Raw genomic sequence first — 26,146 nt, forward strand, 5'->3', positions numbered from 1 at the left:
TTTATTCTAGCCTCAAAATAACAGCTCATCTGACACAGTAATCTATTACAGAGCCGAGGCTGTTCAAATGAGGTCCGCTAACGCACTAGATAATGCCGGACTAATCTTATAAATATTTGGTGCGACTGTCGTAATAATGTTGTAATGGATGAGAATCGTAATGTGATTGTTGTGTAGAAAATCGACATACATGTATACGGACCTCACTCGTGCTGCCATTTAAGCGTCATTTGACTAGACAGCTTCTACTTGGAGTGCTCATGCGGTTGGTGGATTTGGGTTGAATGCTGCGCACCACATTAATTTGATCAAAACACAACGATGTTTTCTTCTGGGGATTCTACCAGAGCTTTTATATGGATATAGTGCTGGCTCACTGACGCATTATACTGAGCCATCAGGCTTGCCACCCCACTAAACTGGTACCAAAACAAATTAAACAAATCCTTGCGCAACAAAGGCTCATGGGGAAGTAAAAAAAGCAACATTTCTATTAAGCAGACACCAATAAAAGTCATTTCCAGAGCTTTAATTTGACCCTGATCAGTGCTAAACTCTATACAATGGGTTATGCTGATTCAAGTTAGCTAAGATACTACTAACACAGCGCTCAGATTCGGTCCAAGCGTATATATGCCAAAGCTAACATCGGTAAATTATAAAATCAACTTCCGCCAAGTCCCGGCAAAGCACGTGCTGCGAAAATACAGCATTTCACAATGTTTAGCCATTATCATTCACAGGCAATATTTTATTACAGACATGTATACACGTAACCGACATGGTTTACCTGGACTTTACACACGTGAAGGTGAGGCCTGCCAAAGGGCTGCTGATTTGTGCTTACGAAAAATGAATCAGATATAAAACGAAACTATGAGTATTTATGTATGATAAATATGTAATTTCTCTTTCGAAACCTATACGTACATGTACAGCGCACTGTTTTTTGTCTCATTGATAGCATGTCAAAGCTAACTCAGAAACGCAGTGCAAGATTCGCCGTCTGCTGTGGTCTTGACGGTCCCTCGACGGCAATGTCTCATTCCACAGCTACCTTAATCATGTTTAGCTTTCTCAGAACATTAGCAGAATGAGGGAAGGTTATTATCTAGTGTACAAAGTTAACGCCATGGGAGAGAAACGGCTAAGCAACGATATGTCAAAACAAAGGCCGATGGAAAATCTACATAAGCTGATGTTTTCGTACATTCCTTAATGGTTCGAACTTCACAAACTGCTGACAGCTAATGTAACATGGTATATCTACAACATTGACCGACTGTGTAACCAGTGTGGTTTATACCGGTCCACTCATGTGTCTTGTGACTAAATCCCGAAACTTAGTTTTACATTGTATAAAGGGTAACTATATACTTCGATGACATTCATAAATTTGATAAATTTTTACAACATCAGATTCTGCAGTGGTCCGTATTGACCCACCTGTTATCAGTCACGTCACATCTTTATGCTTCCCTTGAAACGGTTGGGTTCAAGCTCCATTCGGTGAAAGCAATCAAGACCTACATGTAGTCCGTGTGTGGCAAAAGTCTGGTGGGACGTCTCTGGTCTGTATATGGTGACAAAAATGGCCAATGTAGAATCCAAAGTTACAATGTTGCAAAAAATTATATATAAAAAAAAATCCAACTATTTTTTCATTCGGTTTGTAATAGTCTTTCTTCTGATATATGCCTCACCTTGGTGTTTTGTTTGCATTTATTCCCGGTTATGAATTACAGCTGGTGGTATTATTTGATGGCAAATATAAACTGTTTATTTTTTAGCAATTTAAGTCTTTAAACATAAGGGATATGTGCATATCTCCGTGTGTATCCACGTATGAGACCCCATCCACAGTACAGGGCTCAGTTCCTATTTACAGACATGCACCCGTAGGTGAACCCACTCTGTGGTCCGCACGTCTCACAGTGCTTATTCATTTTTGCTTAATGCGATGCGCTCTGTTTTGTCGCTTTACTGTGAAGCAGTGATCTGGCAAAGTGCCCACTGTCTTAAGCCGCACGTCCGCTGTGTGATGACGCCAAGTCCAGAGACCACCAACAACTGTTACGTGAAGTCAACAACATTAGGTGAATTTATTGACAAATAATCGGGTTCGTGTCGTTAAGAGCATTACTGTAATGTCCTTAGCGGGGAGATTGTCCTGTCAGGGGTATGTTACTGACGTAAACAACGACAGAGAGGGGTTGGTGCCCTTAGAATGGGATGGGGTAAGACTGCAGAGGAGATATAACAAAGTCTTAACAGTTTTCACATGCATAACCTTCACACTGTAGCTGTATTACGTGCTTCTGTAGACGGTTAATGTTCAAACTGCTAATATTGTTAACCACACTGTTTTTTTTTTCTTAAGTGAATTTTGAAGGCGTTATTCTCATTACAAACCAATCTGAATGAACTGAACTGGATATAAGAATATTTTTTTAGATTGATTACAAACATAACTTCATTTTCCCTAATATATACACTTTTGCAGAATATACATACTTGATTTTGGGTGTTCTCATTATCGTATCGAAAACCATTTATTGTCTATATGCTTTAAACTTGTTCTCGCCACGATATAGCTGCAATGTTGCCAAAGTGGCGTTAAACCATAATCGTTCATTGACTCATTCATGCGTTTGCCTTAGTCATTATAACGCCCAAACAAACCTGATCGTCACCTTATACATTCATAAAATCATGCCATAACTTGTCATAAGTTGCTATATACTTCTGCACGAATAATGCCCACAGAACTAATATGACCATACATAATACAATGTTAAGCAAAGATGGGTTACAAATCTGTGGAGCGTATGGCTGTGCGGATTTCCAACAGCTCACTGTAGTTGTAACCACAGTCATAACCTTGAACCAGTTTCTGTCAACTCCCGCCCATTAAAGCATGATGTCCGCAATGAGGAACTTACCAAGTTTAAACCGCTGCAAGTATGCATCATCGTCGACACATTAACAAAAACGCTTAAAACTACAGGAATGTGCTGTGTAGTTAGTTACACGTAACGACTACATCGCATCAAGCGGTATATATATATATATATATATATATAAGGCACACACTGTAGACAAGACAACGATCAGGCTCAAATGGATACGGTATTGAGGTAAACAAATCACACCAACCCAAGATGCCATCGCCAATACTATAAATGTTGTTTAAAAATTAAAATATTTAAAAATTAAAGGTTCATTCGTGTCCGTTTAGTTCTACATTTTGTAGGTTTCAATGTATTTTTTTTTAAATCCCCACAATTGATTTATGACAATATATATGTTGGAATCCAAGGTATGCCTGGCGAGGGCATACGTACCGGTGAGACATTTACGAAGAAGTGTAAACCTCGTCGTGTCAGACGTACGGTAAGATGCATGTACTGTCCTGAATCGAGTCCATGATTTGGAGAAGAATGCCCTCTGCCTGACCTCAATGGGATGCCTTGGAAGAGGAATGCAGTCCTTAGTAGAGGACAAATAACTCTGCTTGTGAACACCTCCGGATAATGTACAACCCAGAGATGATCTTTGAGATATTGTTTGGTCAATATCATTGGACAAGGGTACACCGTCAGCAGATAATTCAAGGATTACGATTTCCCTAGTCCATTATTTAGACGCCTCCGTTATGTTATAATGAATGAGTCCGAAAATCATACACGGTTTGTCCGAAGCGCATAGTGTCAAAATGTCAACCGGGAAATGGATAAATATGGTTATTTCCGTGTAATTTCAGTATTATAGGACCTTCGAAATGACTTTCATTGATGATGGGGGTTCCCTGAATCACCTAGCAGTCTCCTGCCAAACGTTAATCATTCAGTGACCTTCTCTCTGTGGATCAAACAGATACGTGTCAATCGGCAGTCCATCCACATACATTAGTTTGTCCAGGTCGCTAATAGGGCTTCAAATTGACAAAGACAATGTATATATTACCAAAATCCGTGTATCGATATTCGCTTAGAAGGCCTATAGCGTTATTCCATCATATTTCGGAGGGGAAGGCATTGCCATTTTAGCTACACAGACGTCAAAGGACTTTTTTATAGACGTGTAGAAATATTTTTAATTCATATGCGGCTATATGCATTCTCTTGTCGTTGTATTGGTATTATTAGAAATGCCTCAAGATCACCAAACTTTTGCTTCAAAAAATGTATAAATGCCGAAAAACATTTTGATGTGTAATTTGTTCATATTTTGCAAATTTGTGTGGAATCCGCTTTGCCTGTACTGTCAATAACACAACTTAAGCAGTCTTCGTTTTGCTAAAACATTGTATTTTTGGAGCCAAAATTGATTTTTCGCGCTATGTTATCAACGGTTATGAAGACGATTATACATTGTTGGCTAAGTCCTTCCAAAAAGAGAGTGTTGGGATATGAAAAAATAACGACATTGCGTCATAAAGTATAGAGCGGGGTTTGTTATAGCATTGCTGTTTTTAATTCTCTTTCGTATATATAAATGCACCGGAGAGTTGACAAGCATCAATAAAATGATTGTTTAGTTTTTCATTTGCTCTATCGCGATAAGAGAGAACTGAGGAGAAAAGTGGTTTTTACCAAGTCGTTCCCTTTGGACTTTTACACAATTGACAATCTTAAATTTTCAATTAAGAAAGCAAAACATTACTGGCGTCACTCATACACAAAACAAAAGCGTTTTCAGAATCTATTTATGCGCACACATTACTTTATCATAGTAGGTTTAAAAAGAGTTTGGGTTTTGGCGGGCTCATAATCCAAGCCTGCAGCTAAACTAAGATAACAATGGAAGGACAAATAGATTCAATACTGCATCGGAATTCGACTTTTGTTGTCTGTGTTATCGTTGGAACATAACATCTATTTCATCATGTTCTCTATCGCATCACGATGGTACAACAAGTCGGTCCTAATTCTGATAAATTCATACTGCTGGGGCGCCATGCCGATAACACCACACATCACATCTAGCCCACTCAGTCGGTAATCAGACATTGTTTCTCTCTCCTTGTCTTATGAGCTGTTCATTCTAGAGGGTCAGCTGTAATAAGGCATACTAATGCACAGTGTTGCTTGACTCAACAGTTCTAATTCACGTTCTTGGAGCATATGAATAATTGTGTAGATTTTACCATTCAGGGGCGTGACGTAAGAAAGTAGTCCCACTTATTATCCTGCGATACTGTCAAAATGTAGAACTGGCGTAAAATTGTTCCAAACTCAGCATGCAACAAAATAGCCATTCATGACATCGGTGATCTTTGGTTGTTCTCCGACTAATTGCTTATATACTCAATAGTTTTCCTGCTTTTCTATCTAAACTGAAATCCAAGAAACTATACCAATAAATTCGCTTGCACTGTCATGTTTAACCCATGAATGCTCTTGTATTTGAAATGTTTTATCATTTTGCTAGCAGATTGTCCGTTAAATGTCTGCTAGACAGACGTGGATCTACGACGCTATTGAGATACAATTGCCCTAGTGTTTCTTGACTATGTAGTTAGCTAAGGGTGACACCGATGATCATTCATTCTTGAGTACTGTCGCTTTTTTATTTTGATCAGACTAGCTTTGCAGATTACAATATTTAAGCAACACGCTGGTAACGTAGGTTAGAAACAAATGGGCACACATCACCGTTAATGTCCTCCGATAACGCTTTATTTGGTTTATCTGCTTTCCGCTTTACTCACTGCAGACTCACCTGAAACTGATGCCACGGGGTAAATTTATTAATTTATTTGATTGGTGATTTAAGGCCATGCTGATGAATGTTTCGTTTATACAATAGCGACCAGCATCATGGTTGGAGGAAACCTGGCAGAGCCCGAGGAAAGCAGGATCAACCGGAGAGGAAGTGGACTGGGTTTTAACTCAGCGCGATCGCATTGGTGGGAGGCTCCTGTGTCGTTGTACTGCGCCAGCACGCTAACCACCGGTCCACAGAGGCCCCTAGCAATGTGTAATTGCTATACAACAGCATTAATGGCATTAAATACTATACAATGGCATTATTCCATGTAGAAGTTATAGTCAAAGAATAATATTCTATTACATCTTCTCACCGCTAAGCATCCTGCTAGTCGTCGTGTTTATAGTTTTTCATGTTTATCATAACCACATCGCAATGGACAACATACATTTGGAACAACATCTCTGCTGTTAAGTGCCATTATCCTTGTAACCGAAAATACCTTCACTCTTCAAGTGTCATTGCTTAGGTTTATACACTGATTTAATCACGTTCCTTGAGACAAAGGTGATTTCTCCTGAGAATTGCTAATTTATAATCCCGACCATATTTGCTCTGTAGAGTAGAGCAAGTGAACATGACCGGTGGAAATTTGGCTCTGGGACCTAACACAACTTTTTCCTTTGATCTTTGCGACACACATGTTTTACAAGTTATAACTTCAGTAATTACCTTGAATAACAGCGGAACCAATCGGAAAGCGAATGTCAGCCGATGACTGCTGTGTCGTACGAACTCACCAAATTTGATTTATATGGAAGTTCTAAAGGAGTTAAACCAGCCAACTGATAAAGCATGAAACTATACTACGGGTCGGTAAATCAACATCTTTAGCTGTGTTCAGGGCATAACAGTATAATTGTCAGGACATTGTGTTTCTTTGATTTCTGGCTGATAGCTACACAAAACTGCAATGTTAAAAAGCACTATATTTGCCTTTGGAGTTTTGTGCGCGCTATTACCAGCAAACTTTGGTGCATATGAAGGTGTTCTTGTGACAGCACCTGGACTTGGATTGCCATACAATGTTTGTTTAAAAACAAAGGCGATTTAAGGTTAATTTCAGTTACTGCTAAGGGCATTTCATTGCGTTCTACGCGTTTTACACCAAGTGTGTGCGATGGAAATGACACCGTTCTTGAAGACAGCAAGAGGATTAGTGGAAGTCAGGTGACTTGACAGCCAAGAACCTAACAAAACGCTTATTCTACGCCTTCTGTGCGCGATAGCAGCCATCTGACAAGACGTGTATTCTTCACCATGTGTTCGGAACAGCAGCGACCTGGCAAGAAGCATATTCTACACCATGTGTGCGATAGCAGCGACTTGACGAGACACTTATTCCGCGCTAAGTGTGCACGATAGCAGCGACCTGACAAAACTTATTCTACAGTGTGTGGGCGATATCAGCGACCTGACAAAACGCTAATTCTATACTGTGTGCGCGCAATAATAGCGACCTGACAAGACACTTATTCTACACCAAGGTCACAAGACGCTTATTCTTCACCATGTGTTCGCCATAGCAGCGACTTGGCAAGACGCTTATTCTACGCCGTGTGCGCGCGATAACAGCGACTTGCCAGAATCCGCGATCTGACAAGACACTTATTCTACACCACATGGGCGCGATAATAGCGACCTGGCAAGACACTTATCCTACACTGTGTGGGCGATATCAGCAACCTGACAAATCGCATATTTTACACCAACTGCGCGCGATAGCAGTGAGCTGACGAGATACTTGTTCTACACCAATTGCGTGCAATAGCAGCAACCTGACAAGAACCTTATTCTACACCGTGTGGGTGATATCAGCGACCTGACAAAACGCTTATTCTACGCCGTGTGCGCGCGATAACAGCTATCTTACAAGACACTTATTCTACGCCATGTGCGCGCGATAATAGCGACCTGACAAAAGGCATATTTTACACCAACTTCGCCCGATAGCAGTGACCTGACGAGACACTTGTCCTACACCAATTGCGCACGATAGCAGCAACCTGACAAGACACTTATTCTACGCCGTGTGCGCGCGATAACAGCTATCTGACAAGACACTTATACTACACCATGTGCGCGCGATAATAGCGACCTGACAAAAGGCATATTTTACACCAACTTCGCCCGATAGCAGTGACCTGACGAGACACTTGTCCTACACCAATTGCGCGCGATAGCAGCAACCTGACAAGACACTTATTTTACACCGTGTGGGTGATATCAGCGACCTGACAAAACGCTTATTCTACGCCGTGTGCGCGCGATAACAGCTATCTGACAAGACACTTATTCTACACCATGTGCGCGCGATAATAGCGACCTGACAAAAGGCATATTTTACACCACTTGCGCCCGATAGCAGTGACCTGACAAGACACTTATTCTACACCACTTATTCTACACCGTGTACGCATGGTTGTCGTGAGTTTACAAGAGATTTGTTTCTGCCACGACGATTTAATGTGCACTGGACGAAAGAAGTACCGGTACTATAAAGTCTTGCATGAATATTTAACAAACCATCAATAACTGTGATTAGGCAATAAGGTTTCAAGTACCAAACAATGATATTTATGGCATTTTCCTTCAGTTGTATTCATTGAACATAATTACACATTGTGAAATGGGTCTAAGCGGAACAGGCGGGTTGTCAGGTAGATACGATTATCGAGTTGTCTGCAAGGGCTCTCGCAGGATTAAATCCATTTAGAACCGTTGGCAATCTAGAATCCAGAGAGCAGCGCGAAACAAACTTGTACCTCCATCCAATAATCTCAGATACTGCTGGCACAGCCATTACTCTCATATTACACCGGGCCCTTTCTTCGATTCCAATACTCTTTCATTACTGTTTTCTGTCCCGACTCTTGTGGCTTACCGAGCCTTCTATACACGACCAGCAAACACGTCAAAGTTAACAGATAGCTTCTCCTCTGGATTAGATTTGCGAGAGAAACTGTAAGTCTGATAATCACGTACGATTTCATACACGCAAGCCTCAGATTACTCCCTGGTCAGGCACTATCACGCCAGCGCGCAGCCGACAGGAGGCGCCACTACGATGGAAAGTCAGTCATCTGTTCAGTGGCAATTGATGTTGTGTAATGACCAGCCTCCAGGTTAACAATAGTTCAAACTGATCTCTACAATGACTCATGCGTGCTTTCAGTTCAGACCGATCAAGCATCTAGCAAGGGATTACTAAATCTAAATAGACCTGATTTAAGCCGTGAATAATCGCCACGGCCGATATTTTGGACACAGAGTGCTATGTAACACCATTTACGTTTTCCATACCCTATCAAGAATCCCACCGGATGTCCTTATCTTGGACAATCTGAACTGAGTTCGATGAATGAATCTATTTCTAGGATTTATGCGCAATCCGTCGTGAAGTGAGAACATAATTAGCTAACATACTGCAGATCTTCAGGTGAAAATAATTCTTTTTCTGATTGCTGGAATGTCAGTAAGCAGTCCTTCAACACGAATTTATAAACTCGTGCAAGGTAATTTAAAATAAAAAGAAACTCTTTTGAGCATCCGTAGCAATTCAATGTTTTTCAACAGGCTTTTTCCAGCGATGCCTGACAACTTGGTGGATTTGAGCAACTTTATGCTTAGTCAATATCACACATTTTACACCAAACCACGACAATCTAGTGTTTTCTGAAGAGGCTTTTTTATATCAACGCACGGCAATTTAGTGTTTTGTCAGGATAAATCTTGTTGCAAGAACGCACAACATTATACTATTTTGTCAGGATAAGACTTGTTGCATCAACCCACGACACTATACTGTTTTGTCAGCAATAAACTTGTCACATTAACTCACAAAAATTTGGTATTTTGTCAGCATTAAGCTTGTCACGTTAACTTACACAAATTTGCTGTTTTTTCAGAATTACATTTGTCACGTTAAAGCACATAAACTTGGTGTTTTGTTAGAATAAGACTTGCCGTATCAAAGCATAAAAATAATGTTTGATCAGAATTAGGTTTGTTATATCAATGGGCGGAATTCATTGTGTTGTATTTTATTTATTTATTTATTTGATTGGTGTTTTACGCCGTACTCAAGAATATTTCACTTATACGACAGTGGTCAGCATTATGGTAGGTGGAAACCGGGCAGAGTCCGGGGAAAACCCACGACCATCCGCAGGTTGCTGGCAGACCTTCCCACTTACGGCCGGAGAGGAAGCCAGCATGAGCTGGACTTGAACTCACAGCGACCGCATTGGTGAGAGACTTCTGGGTCATTACGCTGCGCTAGCGCGCTAACCAACTGAGCCACGGAGGCCCCTATTGTGTTGTAAGAATCGGCCTTGTTACATTGCAGCACTGTAGCGTGAGAAAACATCCGATCTGAACATAAATACCGGTATGTTTTATTGAGTTGCCAGGGATATCTTACCAATGTTTTACAAACATAACATTACCAACTAAACAGACAATACTATATGTATGTGATTCCATACTGAAAGAAAAGTTTGGGTCAACTGACTCAAAATCTGAGTTATACTTTTGTGCTAATTCAACTCAGAAAACTGAGTCATGAAACTCATCTGGTTATTATTGTTGACTTGCTTGGTTCGTCGGAAAACTTACAGGCTGAGATATTGCCGAAGTGTCGTTAAGCCATAATCATTCATTCACAGGAGCCTTTCTCCGCTTCGAAGTCGGGAAACCCCGGGATCAAACCCCGGTCGGGTCATATCAAAGACTTTAAAAATGGAACTTGCTGCTTCTTCGCTTTGCGCTCAGCACTGAGAGGTTAGAGCAAAGAAACAGGACTGGCTGGCCTGGTGTCAGTATACTGTGACTGGGTGGGGTGTCATGTCTGGTGTTTTCGGCATGATACTTCAGTGGCGGCAGCACTTTGGCGGCAAGGACTCGCCCTGCCACAAGAAGACACAATATATGTACAGACACCTGAAGACTACTCGTCGGAATGTGGCTGATAAAATTGCTCATTACGACGTTAATCCTTAAGCATACATACATAAATACAGGAGTATTTCATAACTCAGCTGATAAGGCCATATAACTCCGTTTTCTGAGCTAGATTAACTCACTTGTATAATTGAGTTTTCAGTTAGTTGACCCAAACTTTTCTCTCGGTGCATATTAAACGTGCATCTGTCTTGTTGAATGCCATGCATACATCTATTATTGGTGCGAAATAGAAGAAATCACAGTTTCATGATAAAATACTACATACACAGTACACACTACACGGTACTGTCGTTATGCTCTAAAAACCACACGGCAGACTTCAACAATTATAATGTATGTTCCTTTTCTTTTCTGGGTGTTCCTCATTGTATTCAAGAATATTTCACTTATACGATGGTGACCAGCAATGTGGTGAAGGAATATACGTTCCTTAAAAGCCTAAAATATGGGTGTATATTTACAGTTATAGACCAGTGCTAGTCTGGTGACGTTTACTACACTACGACGTGACAACCTTCACATGTCATGCTTCAGCAATATCAGAGAAAAACTAAATAAACAGCTGCCTTTTACCTTATTACTAAACTAAATTCGGGAAACGTGTTATAATGAAGCGTGAAACTAACATAACATAATAATACTATCATTGTTTCCATGTTTCATGCTTCTTAACATGATGAAACTTCTGTACTTTCAGTATACCATAAATACCTGCATGTGAATGATGTGTATTTGAAGCGTGTTAGTGTTGTCAAGCCGCAAGCGCCTGGAGTAGGGTATAAGCGCTATCATCTCGTTGATTGCCTTATTATGATCTTATTACACCTTTCATAAGTGCGTGGAGAAACAGACGATTGACTGAAGGTTCATGCGTTATATGGCTGAGAGTGTCCCGTACAAGAATCACTTGACTGGAGCCTATTCCGTATCCAGCCTTGCATTACAGCGAGGATATTACGGTGAATAACCTGCCTGGTCAAAATCAATACGGTCAAGTCCTGGCATATATGCAATTGTTATATGGTGACTGATATATGCAGGCCTCATTAAGAGACCGTGGGTTGTTACGTATATACAAAACCTTAAAAAGATCGCCTTCATCCTGAATACCTTGTCAATTGGCACCAACTTACAGCACAAAAATCGATCTGTCTATGGCAGCCAATCGAGTCCTCTCCTCCTGACAGCGTTCACAAGACGGCAAAGCCAACAGACACGCCTTTAACAAACACAGAGATGCAACTCTGTGGAACACACGAGTACTGTGCAAACATGCAGCAAATGAGAGTTTCTACAAACCGTACTCATGGCATCCAAAAATAAACCCAAAAGCAAAACTATACGCCTTCCAAACCAACTTTCCAGTGTTATCTAGTTCTTGTAAGAGGATTCAGAAGTTATAATATATAAAGATGTTAAACTTGTACAAATATGCAGTACGATGGATTTGGTTAGAAGTTATCAGTACACAAACACCTCCTTTTGAGAGTCAACTACTGTATGTTTGCTTATTTTTTCTTAACATCTATTTCACCAGTTGTGGCCATATCCAAGTAAACCACAAATCTGACTGAAAGATTGATTACAATCAATAACGCCATCTGTATCCCATCCCCATAGTGTTTCTAGATACGGACATCGAGTTCACATGTTTTATTTGTTTTGTCCATTTTACAAGCGGTCGTCGTATAAGTGAGATATTCTTGAGTACGGCGTGAAACACCAATCCAATAAGTAAATAAAGCCATTTCACAACGCTGTCGCGTCGTTGCGTCAGCCAAAATCACACGTACTGTAACGATCCTTGTGATGCCTTCACTACTTGTTGTCATGGATATTAGGGCAGGCGTAAATTACAACTGCTCCGCGACTGTATTTGTAAATACAGTGGAGCGTAGAACGTGGCTTTGGAAAGAGTTTGCCAAAAATATATAAGAAATGACCTGCGTTAAATATGTGAGTATTTAAGGGGTTTTCCAATCTGAAAAAAGGTGCCATGTGAATTGCAACACGAAAGCGCCATCTATCGTGTTTAATGGGTATTGATGATTCCTGTATATGCACTGCTCAGCGGTCGGGTTTTTGTGTTATTCAGGGGTTTTCATTGGTTCCGGAATTTCCATTAGCCCATTCCATGGGCTTTTACATATTTCATGGCCGCCGTAGGTTTTAGCTGTCTCCCAGGGATTTCCCAAGGCTTAGCATTTTTGTCAGAAACGATACCCCTCTTGCTACAGGAAACATTTCCACCCTGTCGCGTAAGAAAAACTCGCATGCGTTTGTATTCTAAGCGAGCCATTCCGCGTTTCTTCACTGTAGTCACGTGTACGTGTGTTAGGTTTGCTTTCAGTAAATAACACTCAACACGAGAACTAAAAACGAGGCATTAAAGCTTCAAGAAGACAGTCATCTGCTACAAGTACAGCTTCAAGTGCAGTTAATTTTGCAAACTTGAAGAAACAGTGGCGGTTGTGTCTCATTAATTCATTAAGGCAGCACGGCGACTGAATTTTAATACAACTACATTTAGGTCTTGCATCATCTGCTTATGTCGATATAATGAAAAGACAACACTAGATCAAAATGTACAAATCCATCGATATAGTAGTCCACATACTTTTAATTTTTTGTGATATCGCATTACCGAGATATTGCATAAGCAAAATCCCGCCCATTGAAAGAATTGGAAGCGCTGCCATGTTATCAAATTAACCAACCAGGCGCGATTTATATTTATAACTGTTTTCGCTGACGTCCCTTGGACACTGTTTTGCCTTTTAGCCATAAAAGCGTGCATAGGGTACGGGTGACCCGTGTCCGGATTCTCTAATATAGCATACCCAATGATTTTATAAGAACTCCAGACTAACAGCTGAGTTACCATGCACGTTAGAACAAAATAGATGTGGCCTCTTAGATCTGTATCTACCGCTCTTTCGAAATAACTAAGGTTATATTATCCGTTGTCCTTTCAACAAAGAACTTTGCTATTGAGTACGCTCGTCGCCACGTTTGTAATTTAAATGAAAAATAAACAGCCATTATCTCAAATTAAGACAATAATTCGCTGGGATCAGCCTTTGTTGGCAATAGGCGGAATGATCTGTAATTGAAACGTGGAATTCATTTGAAAAGAGTGGTAACAATTTATTATTTCATTTGTGCTCTTACCCATGCCATCTACCAGAATCATGCAGACTTCAGCTGTATATCATGCACATGACAGACATCATAAAGGTATATGTCTGATATAGGCAAAGTTACGCTCAAAGTTAACTTTTGCATTAAGACAGGCTGTCTGCTTGACAGAGATACCGATAGTGCTATCTACCACTTGCACTTAAACCTCTTAACGTTACAACCATGTAGTTGCTATGGTAACGTAACGCCCACAGTGCTGGTTACTATGTATATAGTTACGTGCGCGTAACGTTAAAAAGACTTGGTGCAAGCTGTCCCTGGAATACCGATTTTAGATAGACGACGAGCAGCTGATGTTAAAGTGATACTGGTTTGTCAAAGTTGAAATTCCAGCCTTATCATGTGCACATTACGTCTGGTGGAAACTGTAATATAACATAAATACTGTTAAACATTCATGTTACGTTGTGGTTTGTAGATAAATTTATCACATCAAGTGTAAATTGGGCTTCACGCCAACGATGGTGATTCGTAGGTAATTCCATTGCGACCATGACGACATACCCACATGGCACCGATATGAGACTGCTATCCTTTAACAACAATACTGGTAGAATACTAATATAAATAATTTATGTCCATTTTAGTATAATGGTTTTCCTATATTACCCCACATATGTGTGGATGCATGGATCTCCAAGTTGTCATTTACTGGATGACACTTCTTCATACAACAGACAACCAGACATCCCAGAGACCCATTTCGGAAAGGCGAAAAACAATTACATTGCAGATCTTTGCCAACAGATACGAGGAGAAAAGCTAGAAACTCCGCACGACTGATGACTTGTCACCCACGGTTGGCCCACCCGCCAGTCAACGCCATCGGATTATGCAAGATGGAACAGTGATTTTTCCAAATCAATTCGATGCCTGAACATTTGGCAGAGGAATTGTTAATGGTTTCACATGGATATGGCGTCTGGCCTATGTATTTGAGAACACATGTAACTGGGCACACTTGTCATCGGTCTGCTTTTGCTTCATATACCACCAGCCTGTATTAGCGGTTCATTCAATTTACAGCAGTGCTTTTAGCAGCTGCTCTCAAATAATCAAGTTCAGTTTTCTCTGAGGTCCTCCATACTTCCATGTATCCATTTGACATTAACCTTTCTAAATGTTATCTTGAGCCAATATTTTTATCGTTTTGATGAGAATCGGGTATGTTTTGGAACCAACTGACCTGAGGAGAGCTTGCAAATATTTGTTATATCGGAGAGGCTTGCCGATTGAAAAAAGCCACGGTCTCTATTTACTATGTCCTCTCCACGTTAATTGAGACCCATTCTCTCGCATCCTAATATCGTTTAGAGAGACAGGAGTAAGTTACTGACACGAGTGTCTTCATCCGGGGACGCTATGACACCGTCTTCCGGTTTGCCCAAGTTGACAGGAAGTCCTGGCAAACGCTGCCAAACCTCTCAGTTTGTCTGAGTTCACAACCTAGCATACCATTTGTTCATGGTGACAACAGCTCAGTCTATTCATGGTTTTATTCTGACTGTGAATTAGTTATCGCCAGACTTGTGTACCATACAAGATGACCTGCTTCATTAAGGTTTAACAAGACTAATGCTTTCATGGCGAACTGCAGTTTTTATTCCTCTAGAATAACAAAAGTCAGCATATTCATTGCATTTTCATTGTTTGTCGCAAACAGAAGGCGTTTGCATAGAATTATTTACACACAAGCTCGTGCCCCTCAATCTACGTTGTGTGCAAAGACAATCAGTCTTCTGCTTTTGAGGATTTGTCACGATTCAAAATAGCGTCATCATATATGCTTCAAACCCACACAGCATATTCTTGAGTATGGCGTAAAACACTTTGCTAACAAAACGTAACTAATGTTATGAAGTGTAGAAAAGAGTCTCTTTTGAAACTATTTACCTTGTCGGTGTTTTCGCATAACAGCATGTTTTTGAGCAAATAGCCACCTTCGTTCACAAACTGATCATGTATGGAAGAGGATATAATCTACAGCCTGCGATCACATACGTGCGTACTTGAGAACATAGTGGGAGTAGATGTATATATACAACGACTTTCAAGACAAGCCAGCCCATGCAGGGTGGATGTTGCGAGTTTTCTCCTTGTGTTTTATACAAAGATCAGATATCTCTGTTGAATTCGCCCAGCCATATGGGCCCGATGACAACCTGGGATAGTCCCTGTCTGTAGACAGTAACCATGAATAATGTCCAAACCCACACAATCTTAGCTCCTTACGCCGACGAGCTCGGCTTCCTTTTTCACCGCATGGCACACATTTGAATGACCAAACGGAAACTGATGTTTGCATATGGCACTGTATATGTACATGGTTATTTTAAAAAGCTATAGCCGTGATAGATTTAGTCACGCTACTGACCAGTGGGCTTTCCTTGAACTTTTTTTGATGGATGTGATTGCACTGTACGCTGTATAAATTTCCTATGCATTTATTTGACAGACCTACATCATTCCGGACCCGCATTGCAGTCTTTAAGCAATAAGCGGTCGATACCGCTCGTTCAGTATATGGCCGTTTAGAAGGGATTTCATGAGGTTGGTTGGAGATCACTTCTTTTTCACAAATATGAATAACTTGCCTTCCACAAATATGAATCATTTGTCTTCCACAATTATGAATCACTTGCCTTCCACATATATGAAACACTTGTCTTTCACAAATATGGGGAACCCGATACGGTGAAACTCACACGTGAGAAGATTCCTAAGGTACTTAGGAATATATATATATATATATATATATATATATATGCGAGAAAATACAATAGCGTATTGGTTTTCGGTATTGATTGATAAAAGCTTATATTCCTGGAACTAACATCTGGTGTCATACCTCGGTTTTGTAAATTAAGCTTACACAAAATCAATGGGATGGAGGAAGAGTGAAACTCTCTCCTGTATGGCCAGTGAGTCCGGTAACAGAGAATGCAAGTGAAAATTTCGTTGAGCCTTAAAAACAGGCACGTTTCCTCGTCGTAGTATATAGAGGCTCAATCCCTGGCTGAATGAACCCTCTCCTACTGGTCTCTAACTATACACCTATTGCTGTTTTCTATCCATCAACTAACCCATGCTTCCCATACTTAAGCCTCTTTTACACAGTTCTTATGCAAAGGCTTTGTATTAAGATACTGCATGCATAGTCTCTGGTGTTGTCTTTCGTTGTATTTTGTTCATGATTAATTGACTGCGAATGTTTCAATCTCCAATTTCTCACTGTTCATTTGTCCATATAAAACTCAATTAAGATTAGGAAGGCCATTGATCCCAGTCAACAGTTCGGTATTGATCCGACATCGGGTCGGTTTTTCTGAAGCCTATCAAACATTGATTGCGGAGTGCTATCTCATTCTAGGCGACTTATCAACAATTGGAGCTTAGGCTCTGACATCGATACCACAATAAAAATGTTCATATTTCACACTGACTTGTCAATTCTTTTCTTGTTTGAAAGACAGAAAGTTCCACAGCTCATTCTGGGTAAAAGAAGTTCACTATGTCCATTTTATTTTTTGTTCACTTAACGATTCAGAAAGAAATAGTGAAATAAAACAGATTTGCAATTTTGAACTCGTATACATGTACACGGCAACTTCTCAAAGAATCATTGAATTGCCAATGGAAATTATCATTAAAATGACCTATTTTCCTTTAAAACTAAAATTCTTCTATCCAAATCTTCTACATTTTCAGTGATACATAAATGTATTGCGAAGTTTTAATCACATGCACTACAACTCCATGCAAGCAGCCAACGCATTTTGATTGAGGTTATCTCAAGTTACCTTCACAGAAACGTTCTCATTTGGGTTCTGGGCCCATAGGGAGTAAATAATGTCTGTATATAAGATGCCATGTATATATTCAACTCTATAAGACACCCCTATTTATCTTCATCTATATCACAAACAAACACATATCGCATTAGTCACCCTGACTTCGCCACGATATGCATCTGATGTTTCCGAGGTGGCCTAAAGCCATAATAATTCATTCGTCCGTTCATTCATTGATTTATATTCTAGGAGTCACACGCTAAATGGGTAAAATTATATTTATTTATTTATTTGATTGGTGTTTTACGCCGTACTCAAGAATATTTCACTTATACGACGGCGTCCAGCATTATGGTGGGCGGAAACCGGGCAGTGCCCGGGGGAAACCCACGACCATCCGCAGGTTCCTGGCAGACCTTCCCGCGTACGGTCCGAGAGGAAGCCAGCATGAGCTGGACTTGAACTCACAGCGACCGCATTGGTTCGAGGCTCCTGGGTCATTACGCTGCGCTAGCGCGCTAACCGACTGAACCGAGGAGGCCCCAAATGGGTTAAATGACCAAAGAATACACATAAGGGTTTCTTCCTTTATACAATACAAATTTCGTCAAAATTCTTGCAATATTCTGCAAGTGAAATGGCACTTTTTGTATGCGTTATTCGGGCACATGTTTTGATACATATTAGTGAATCAGCTTCTTCATCACGCCATGTAGACGACATGTATTTGCGTGTGTGTTGCAAATCACTATATTAATAGAATAGAGAGTATTTCATTATACATAGCGGAGAAACGTTTAGAAAATGTTATTTTTTATACCTTTTTAAATGCATTTAAATATTTGGCGGAGTTCTTTTAGAAGGGCAGGCCAGATTATAATGTTAGGTGTCGAGGAGTTCACAAGCTTTTACTTTCTGTTATCTAAACCATGTAGTCTATAACCCTGCACCGTTTTGGTATTACATGTCTTTTTAAAGAACGCTACCAAAGATATAAATCCCTTGTGCACGTGCAAAACATTCGTTTGGTGATACATACATGAAGCAGATCAGTCTATTTATAAATGGGAAAAAAACAATAAAAATAATACCTCGACTGTAAAACTGCCGCTAGACACCCATAGCAGGCACATTATTTCTTAATTTTTAGTCAACACAGTCCGCAATATGTATATTAGTTCACATTTCATATTAATATTCAATAATATTTTTCAATAAAGATTCAAAGTGTAAATGTAAAAAAAAACACACTGTCTGACGTCATCTATTGACTAATTAATCATACAGTCAATAAATACCGCCCAATTCCATCTTAAATCAACCCATCAATCCCTCGATCGACCAGCCAATTGTCCTTAAGTAAAGATCTTGATGCATTTTGCCACTGGTCAATTTTCTATATAATTACTATGTATGCATCTAGTTTTCATCACTTGACCACCTCTCTGCTGCAATCAATACGTCTGCGAGAACAAGTTTATATACACTAGCCATTGACGTCGAGAATTCATGACAGTACCGTAGATACCCAGAACACAAAGGTTCTGAAAACAGATCAAAACTCATTATAGTGTACAAATAGTTTAAACTTAAGGCCATAATATCCCTGAATCCATGCACAAACTCTCGTGTCTGTACTATTAATACATAGGTCTATATGTATCCGCCAATAACACCAGTGGCATCTCATTTAGATTTGCTAGGCACAAGTACACAAATCAAGGTGTAGGTTATCTATCACGGTTGTTAGCAATAAAGGGCTTAGTGGAAGTCTGAGACTTGTTGTCGTTTGTTTACTAAAACTCAATGGTTTCAGCAGTCTGCACAGTATCTTACCCTTCTAGAAAACTAGACAAAATCAGTCAGCTTTAATCTGTTCTCGTCTCCGTGAGTTATATATTTCATTGTATTGTAGTAATGGCATCTCATTTAGATCTGCTAGGCACAAGTACACAAATCAAGGTGTAGGTTATCTATCACGGTTGTTAGCAATAAAGGGCTTAGTGGAAGTCTGAGACTTGTTTACTTAGAGTTGTCGTTTGTTTACTAAAACTCAATGGTTTCAGCAGTCTGCACAGTATCTTACCCTTCTAGAAAACTAGACAAAATCAGTCTGCTTTAATCTGTTCTCGTCTCCGTGAGTTATATATTTCATTGTATTGTAGTAATGGCATCTCATTTAGATCTGCTAGGCACAAGTACACAAATCAAGGTGTAGGTTATCTATCACGGTTGTTAGCAATAAAGGGCTTTTAGTGGAAGTCTGAGACTTGTTGTCGTTTGTTTACTAAAACTCAATGGTTTCAGCAGTCTGCACAATATCTTACCCTTCTAGAAAACTAGACAAAATCAGTCTGCTTTAATCTGTTCTCGTCTCCGTGAGTTATATATTTCATTGTATTGTAGTCATTAGGATTGGTAAAGTGGGCTGAAAGGGCGTGTATCAGACAGAACAAAATCGACATGTCTGTCATGTCGATCTTTGGTAAACTGCAAACTGGGTCATTATCATGCAGACAGAAGGCAACTATACAGTGCTGTCCACTACTTAAGCTATTGACATGTGACGTATGCTTCCATGCATCCCGCAATGCTGATTTTAGATGTAATTATGCATGGAAATATTAGATATATGATGCATGAAATTCTTCACGAACGGTGTGGGCACAATCTGGGACACAACTTCCTTCGTAGCCAAATCAGGGCTGGACAGGCTTCAAAACTGCTTCAAACTGACAGAAAATATCATCAGGGAATTTTCAGCCGGATATAAGATATACTACGATACAAAACTAGATACTTTATTACAAACATATATACATGTACACTCTGAATATGTTATATCGTTTTAAAATTGTATGTAATAAAATATGCAGGAAAAGATTCATCTGAATCGATTTAATGCATCAGGTCTGTCATATGTAATAAATTTTCTATCTTATTTGCCATGTCTCATGACGCAACATTTTTCACCGTGGCTTGAAACAATAATCAAAAAAGGGCAAATGTCGCTAAACTTGATTAAATCACTGTCCAAATTATAATCTACGAATAAATGTATAAATAAAAGTCTTTTAAAGTGTCTTCTGTGTTTTTCTCGTATAGTAAACCACTGAGCAAATAAATGAATAAAGCTTGTGTGGATTTCTAAATCCCACACACTCTAAACTAGAATTCATTTCAATGGCTGACTTAATTTCTTTGGGTGCAAATCATGTCTGTGTGGCATCTGATGCTAGTGGTGCCTTATAGAGGTAGGCCTGCTTATGATTGGCCATATCAAAAAATCTGTTCACCCGGCTCGATAAACATGCAGCTAGGCCTGGACTTTATTGGGTACAGGCATACAAGTGGCCTCTACTTTGCATGAATATAAAGCACGGATACACGCATGCAGCGCCGAACATACTTTATATCTGTAATGGCTTATTATTCCTAAACAATTATGCCGGATAAATTGTTATTTTTGAAATCTTGCCCACACGTCACATTTTTAATTTACAGGCCTATTTTATGTGTAAAGTAATCATACAGTCAACCTGAGATTCCCCCATATACAAATAACCTATAGGCGTACGTTTGCGAGAAGGCATGAAAACCACTATCTTTATCTTTTTAGTTTGCTTCAAGTATCGCTAAAGAAAAAAATAATACAAATAAAAAATGAAATTACGATGATGAAAAAAAGGGCCTGTCGGTAGGCTACCTAGTAAAAAAAGGACAAACAAAAAACCAATGACATAAAGCAACAATGTTCAAAACAAAAGGAACGCAGTGAGCAGTTGATAATTCCTTGTAGATACCGGTCAGTTTGCACCAGTATGGTATCATTCATTTAGATGGGCTAACGAGCCTTTATAATCTACAGATTACGTCAAATCGATAGGACCTTTACACAAATGTCCGCCAGGGGGCGATAGACTGGTCCGAGCGATGGAGATGAAAACACGAGGCGTACATCCGGGCATTGTTTCTGACACTCGACAACAGAGAGTGCACGCGACTGGCAGTTGATGATATAAACAGTTTAGCTACTCACATGCGGATCGAGCCAGGTAGATGTGACAACAGTACATGGGAAATATAATCTATTAGCCCCAATCACTGGTGAGAAAGCGAACGAATGATTATTCAGCAATCGCTGAAGTTGAAGTACTTTGCGCTGTGAAGCAGACTGGGGAGGACATCAAAGCTGGGCCGCGGACAAGGTCCGTGTTACAAACGGGACCCTCATCGGGCAGTGCATGTATAACTTCAAGATGGCGGAACGGTCGACTCAAGTAGAGCTAGCCGCTGTTGGACTGTCTTTGGACGACAGGGACTTACGAATGAAACAGTTTGACAGTAGGATCGACGGGCCGAGGAGGGTAGAAAGTGTGGAAATCCAAACGATGACGAATGGGGTAGGAATAAACGGGGAAAACAAAGAAAACGAGGAGTGTTCCAAGACTGTGAAGGTAAGTTGGATTTGACAAAAATATCTGAAAACTGGTCAGAAAATAACAGCGTAAGTATAACTAGTGATGTTTCACTAAACGGGTAACCATCAGTTGTTGTAGTATAGGTTTTGTTTTGTTTTTTGTGTCACCATTTCACTGATTGTCACACACGGATATGTGCTCCCCAGCTGGTGGGTGGGTCCACTAACTAAGCGTAGTGTAGGCTTACGCAGCATAGACCTTCAGCATGTACCGATAGCACAGCCTGAGTCCATTGTGTGAGTGGACATCTGTCAGTAAGTATGGCAGCTGATCACTTCATTGTGATCGCCGTTAAATCTGTGAACACACATAGCCAAAATGGATGTATTTCCTCTGCTGCATTTTACACCTCACCTAGCCTGACAACATTTGCTTCGTTCCATGCTTGACTTCACTTGTGTGGGGTCTTTTGATTTGCATTCAGCTGCTTGTTCCAGATCGTGTGCCCTGCTACATCTCAGCACCACCATTCCCATCCAAGCCTCTTTCATTGCCCATTGTCATTGATTCAGCATGTTCTGATTGTGTATAGGTCATCAAACATCAACACTGATAAAATACATTCACATATGTCTGTACATGGTAATGGTTAGAAGTACAGATGTTATATGTACTATACGAGAAGTTCAAAACTGTTAAGAAAAATATCCTACCTGCATTGCACAACAGTGATAAGCTGTAACACTTAAGGATGATGTCAAAATGCTCACGAATTTAAATTTAATTTTTAAGAAGTACCTAAATGAAACATAAATAAAAGTTTATTTGCACAACTATGCCAGAAAGCCTATAAGTAATTAACATATGTATTTACATTAGTTTTAAATACAACTATTCAGACATGTTATACAATAACATCAAACATCATACATTATTTTTGTATCGTATCTGATGATGGGAGCAGTTGCTCTTGAAAGCTCATATCAAAAACACCATGTATAGATTGGTACAACTCATCGAAAGCTCATATCCACAACACCATGTATAGCATGGTATAACTCTTCCTGAATTGGTTTTGAGTAAAACCTCTAAATAGCCAAATATTTAAACTTATTCAAATCATACTGACTGACTGACTGACTGACAGTTAAGGAATGGTACTGTGCATGTCAGTTTGTTACTGATGTCATTACTGTTTTTACAATGCAATTTGGAAAGGATAAAAGGGTAAAAAAAAACAATAAGTGTCTAGATGTATAGAATGGCAATCCATAATATGACATTTATGTTGTGACTTTCCCAATTCACTGCAAATGAAATGTGCCATATGACATTTAGGAATGACATGTTTCCACTTAAGACATGGTTGTAGTGAAGTGTTCTTGCTCTATTGTTTGATCAGTGATAACATGTCACGTCTTTAGGCAGGGGCTGGTTATTGACAGGGATGTGAGGTGATGGCTATGACATCCAGATACAAAACTGCCCCGCTTTCGCCGAATGGTACAGGTTACACAGCTGTGGCTGAAGTCACGTCAGTTCCTTCTACCTCCCCGTGCACTGTTATACACTGTGAGTGCTTTCACCCTGATCGGAATGCTTTATCCATCCTCACTATAGTGTCTGTCGGGACAAACACTGTAGTTCTTGAATATGTATTGTAACATAAGAGAAACTCAATTTTTAGTGTTACATTACCCTTATCAGTATACAAAAAAATTGTTGTAAAAATTTACAACAATTATCAATAGGTTACATCTTGTATGTTGTAAATCGTATGCATGTTTTCTTTTGTAACCTGCAAGATGCAATCTGCATTTCTTGTATAGATCACTTTGTCGCTGAAACAAGACTATTACCTACATGTACATGTAAGAGTAAGGTACATGTAACATTGGTCACAATTTATTTACATACATGTACATGCCAGCACAAAACTTTCAGGTATAGTTTTTAGAGTGTTTTTATTTCCTTCCACCATAATGGCGGCCGTCGTATAAGTGAAATATTTTTGAGTACGACGTGGAACACCAATCAAATAAATAAATGAATTAGTAGAGTGTAACAGTGATGAATAATTGGGTTACTAAAAATGATAGCCAAAAGAAAATTCGTTGTGATCTAGTATAATTTATTTACTCCCATACCCCCCCCCCCCCCCCCACCCCACCCACACACACAAAAATGTGCTTAGCGGTAGGAAGAGAAGGCATGTTGTAGCATATTCTGTAGGTGTTAGATATCAGTGTGTAGAGATAAATCTCTAAATATGACCAGGCTTCAAATCATCTCAAGTGTTGCCATAAGCTTGGTATGTACTAGCAGCGATAACAACTTAGCCAGGTCAAACTCTTGTCTCCTTTGGGTCAAGGTGGGTGCTAGAAGGGCAATTGTAGCCACAGGTTGGGCTAGAGAACTCATATCCAACACCAGTAACCTAGTTACGAGGCTGGGACAGAGCTATGTCTGTCGGAGAGAGTAACTGCACATGTACATGTACATGCATACGCTATACAATAGATGACCTATGGATCAACATGTTTACTCTTAGTCAAGATTTGTCTCCTTGAGTCAAGATTTGTCTCCTTGAGTCAAGATTATGAACCTACGTTGTGCCCCATTATAACAAACCCTTCTGTTTTAGCAACAAGGTTTTTTACACATGCACACGTGTGTCAGTGGGGAGGGGGAGGTGGGTGTGGTAACAGTAAATCTTCAACCTTTTCGACCTCTGATGCACTTTTTTCAGTAAGACTGAAAATAATTACCATTATCAAAGTGATACTAAAATGACTGATTTGTGCACTAAAGATGCAGGATAGAACGTACAACTGTGCAAATTATTTCTCTACATCCCAAAGTTCTCTCAGGATGTTTCAAAATATTGGTTGCAGAGGCAGTGGTAAAGGTTGAAGAATTACAGGTAGGGCACATGTATATGTACAGAGAATGCCTACATGTAGATATGTGTACATGAAGGTTGCAAAAGTTTTGGCATCATTTACTAGGTAGCCTGTCCTGGCACCAGGTTAAACTAACTCGTCAATATTATCTGTGTTTCTTCTGTCATCGGACCAGTCTAAATGTAGCGTTAATTAACAAGTGTTTTTTGAAACACAATCTTACAACATTCTGACATCGGCACACTGTCCATAATGATGCCAGGCCTTAATCCAAGTACAAGCAGTTGACAGATGATGGTCAGTAGGTTTGCATAAATCATGATGTCAATTACTAGGGCTGAAGATGTACAGAAGGTATTATAGGGGTATACATATGAAAACATTGCATAGCTTCTGCCACTGCAAACCTAGTTTATCAGTCTCCTCCATTGTGATAGCTTCACCAGCTGTGGAGAAACACGGTTACACCTGTATATTGTACCTCTGAATGTGTTTCAGAGAACAGGTCATTTCTATGTTTTTTAAAATTTCCATGATACATTTGTGTATGATTATTAGCAATTCTTTGATATACATGTACATGTATGTGTGTTAAAGTAGGCTTGAACATCGGTGATGCCTGTACAGTTTGCTTTGGCAAGTGATAATACATGGTGCTGACTGACATGGACAGATACTTGTACATGTACATTGAAACTTCATATATGTTCTGGTATAGGAACTGGACAAACATTGGAATTGCTTATATGTGCAATACACACTGAAGATCATTAAGGGATCTACACACAAATGTAGTATATAAATGCTTGGTTTATTAGTATGTTTCGGATTATTGCATTACGTTAATTGCAGTTAGAATAAGGGGTAAATTTGTCGCAAAAAAGAATGACTTCAAAGAAGTGTAGAGGTGTTTTACATTTATGTGTGGGTGCAGAGCTGTATAAAATGTTTAACACAGTGTGATAGGTGGTAAGATTTGGCAATGAAATGGAACTGTGATGTACAGGTGTGGGTATGCAACAGTGTTCATGCTACTGCATGTAGGTCCTGCAGTAATGCATTGAAAAGTGTTAAGTTGCATTAATTGTTTACC

General features: G+C 39.7%; 1 protein-coding gene across 6 annotated transcripts in view; it reads left to right on the forward strand.

The window, feature by feature from the left end:
• The first annotated feature begins 21,755 nt into the window (after positions 1-21,755).
• Positions 21,756-26,146, forward strand: part of LOC135461376 (RNA binding protein fox-1 homolog 2-like) — a 56,523-nt gene continuing 52,132 nt past the window's right edge. For all 6 annotated transcript variants that reach the window (XM_064738427.1, XM_064738428.1, XM_064738429.1 and 3 more), the window contains exon 1: positions 21,756-22,186. In XM_064738427.1, coding sequence (XP_064594497.1) covers positions 21,974-22,186 — 213 coding nt within the window. In that variant the 5' untranslated portion in view covers positions 21,756-21,973. The remainder of the gene's footprint in view (positions 22,187-26,146) is intronic.

Source organism: Liolophura sinensis, chromosome 1, assembly GCF_032854445.1.
Source record: "Liolophura sinensis isolate JHLJ2023 chromosome 1, CUHK_Ljap_v2, whole genome shotgun sequence".
Classification (NCBI taxonomy): domain Eukaryota; kingdom Metazoa; phylum Mollusca; class Polyplacophora; order Chitonida; family Chitonidae; genus Liolophura; species Liolophura sinensis.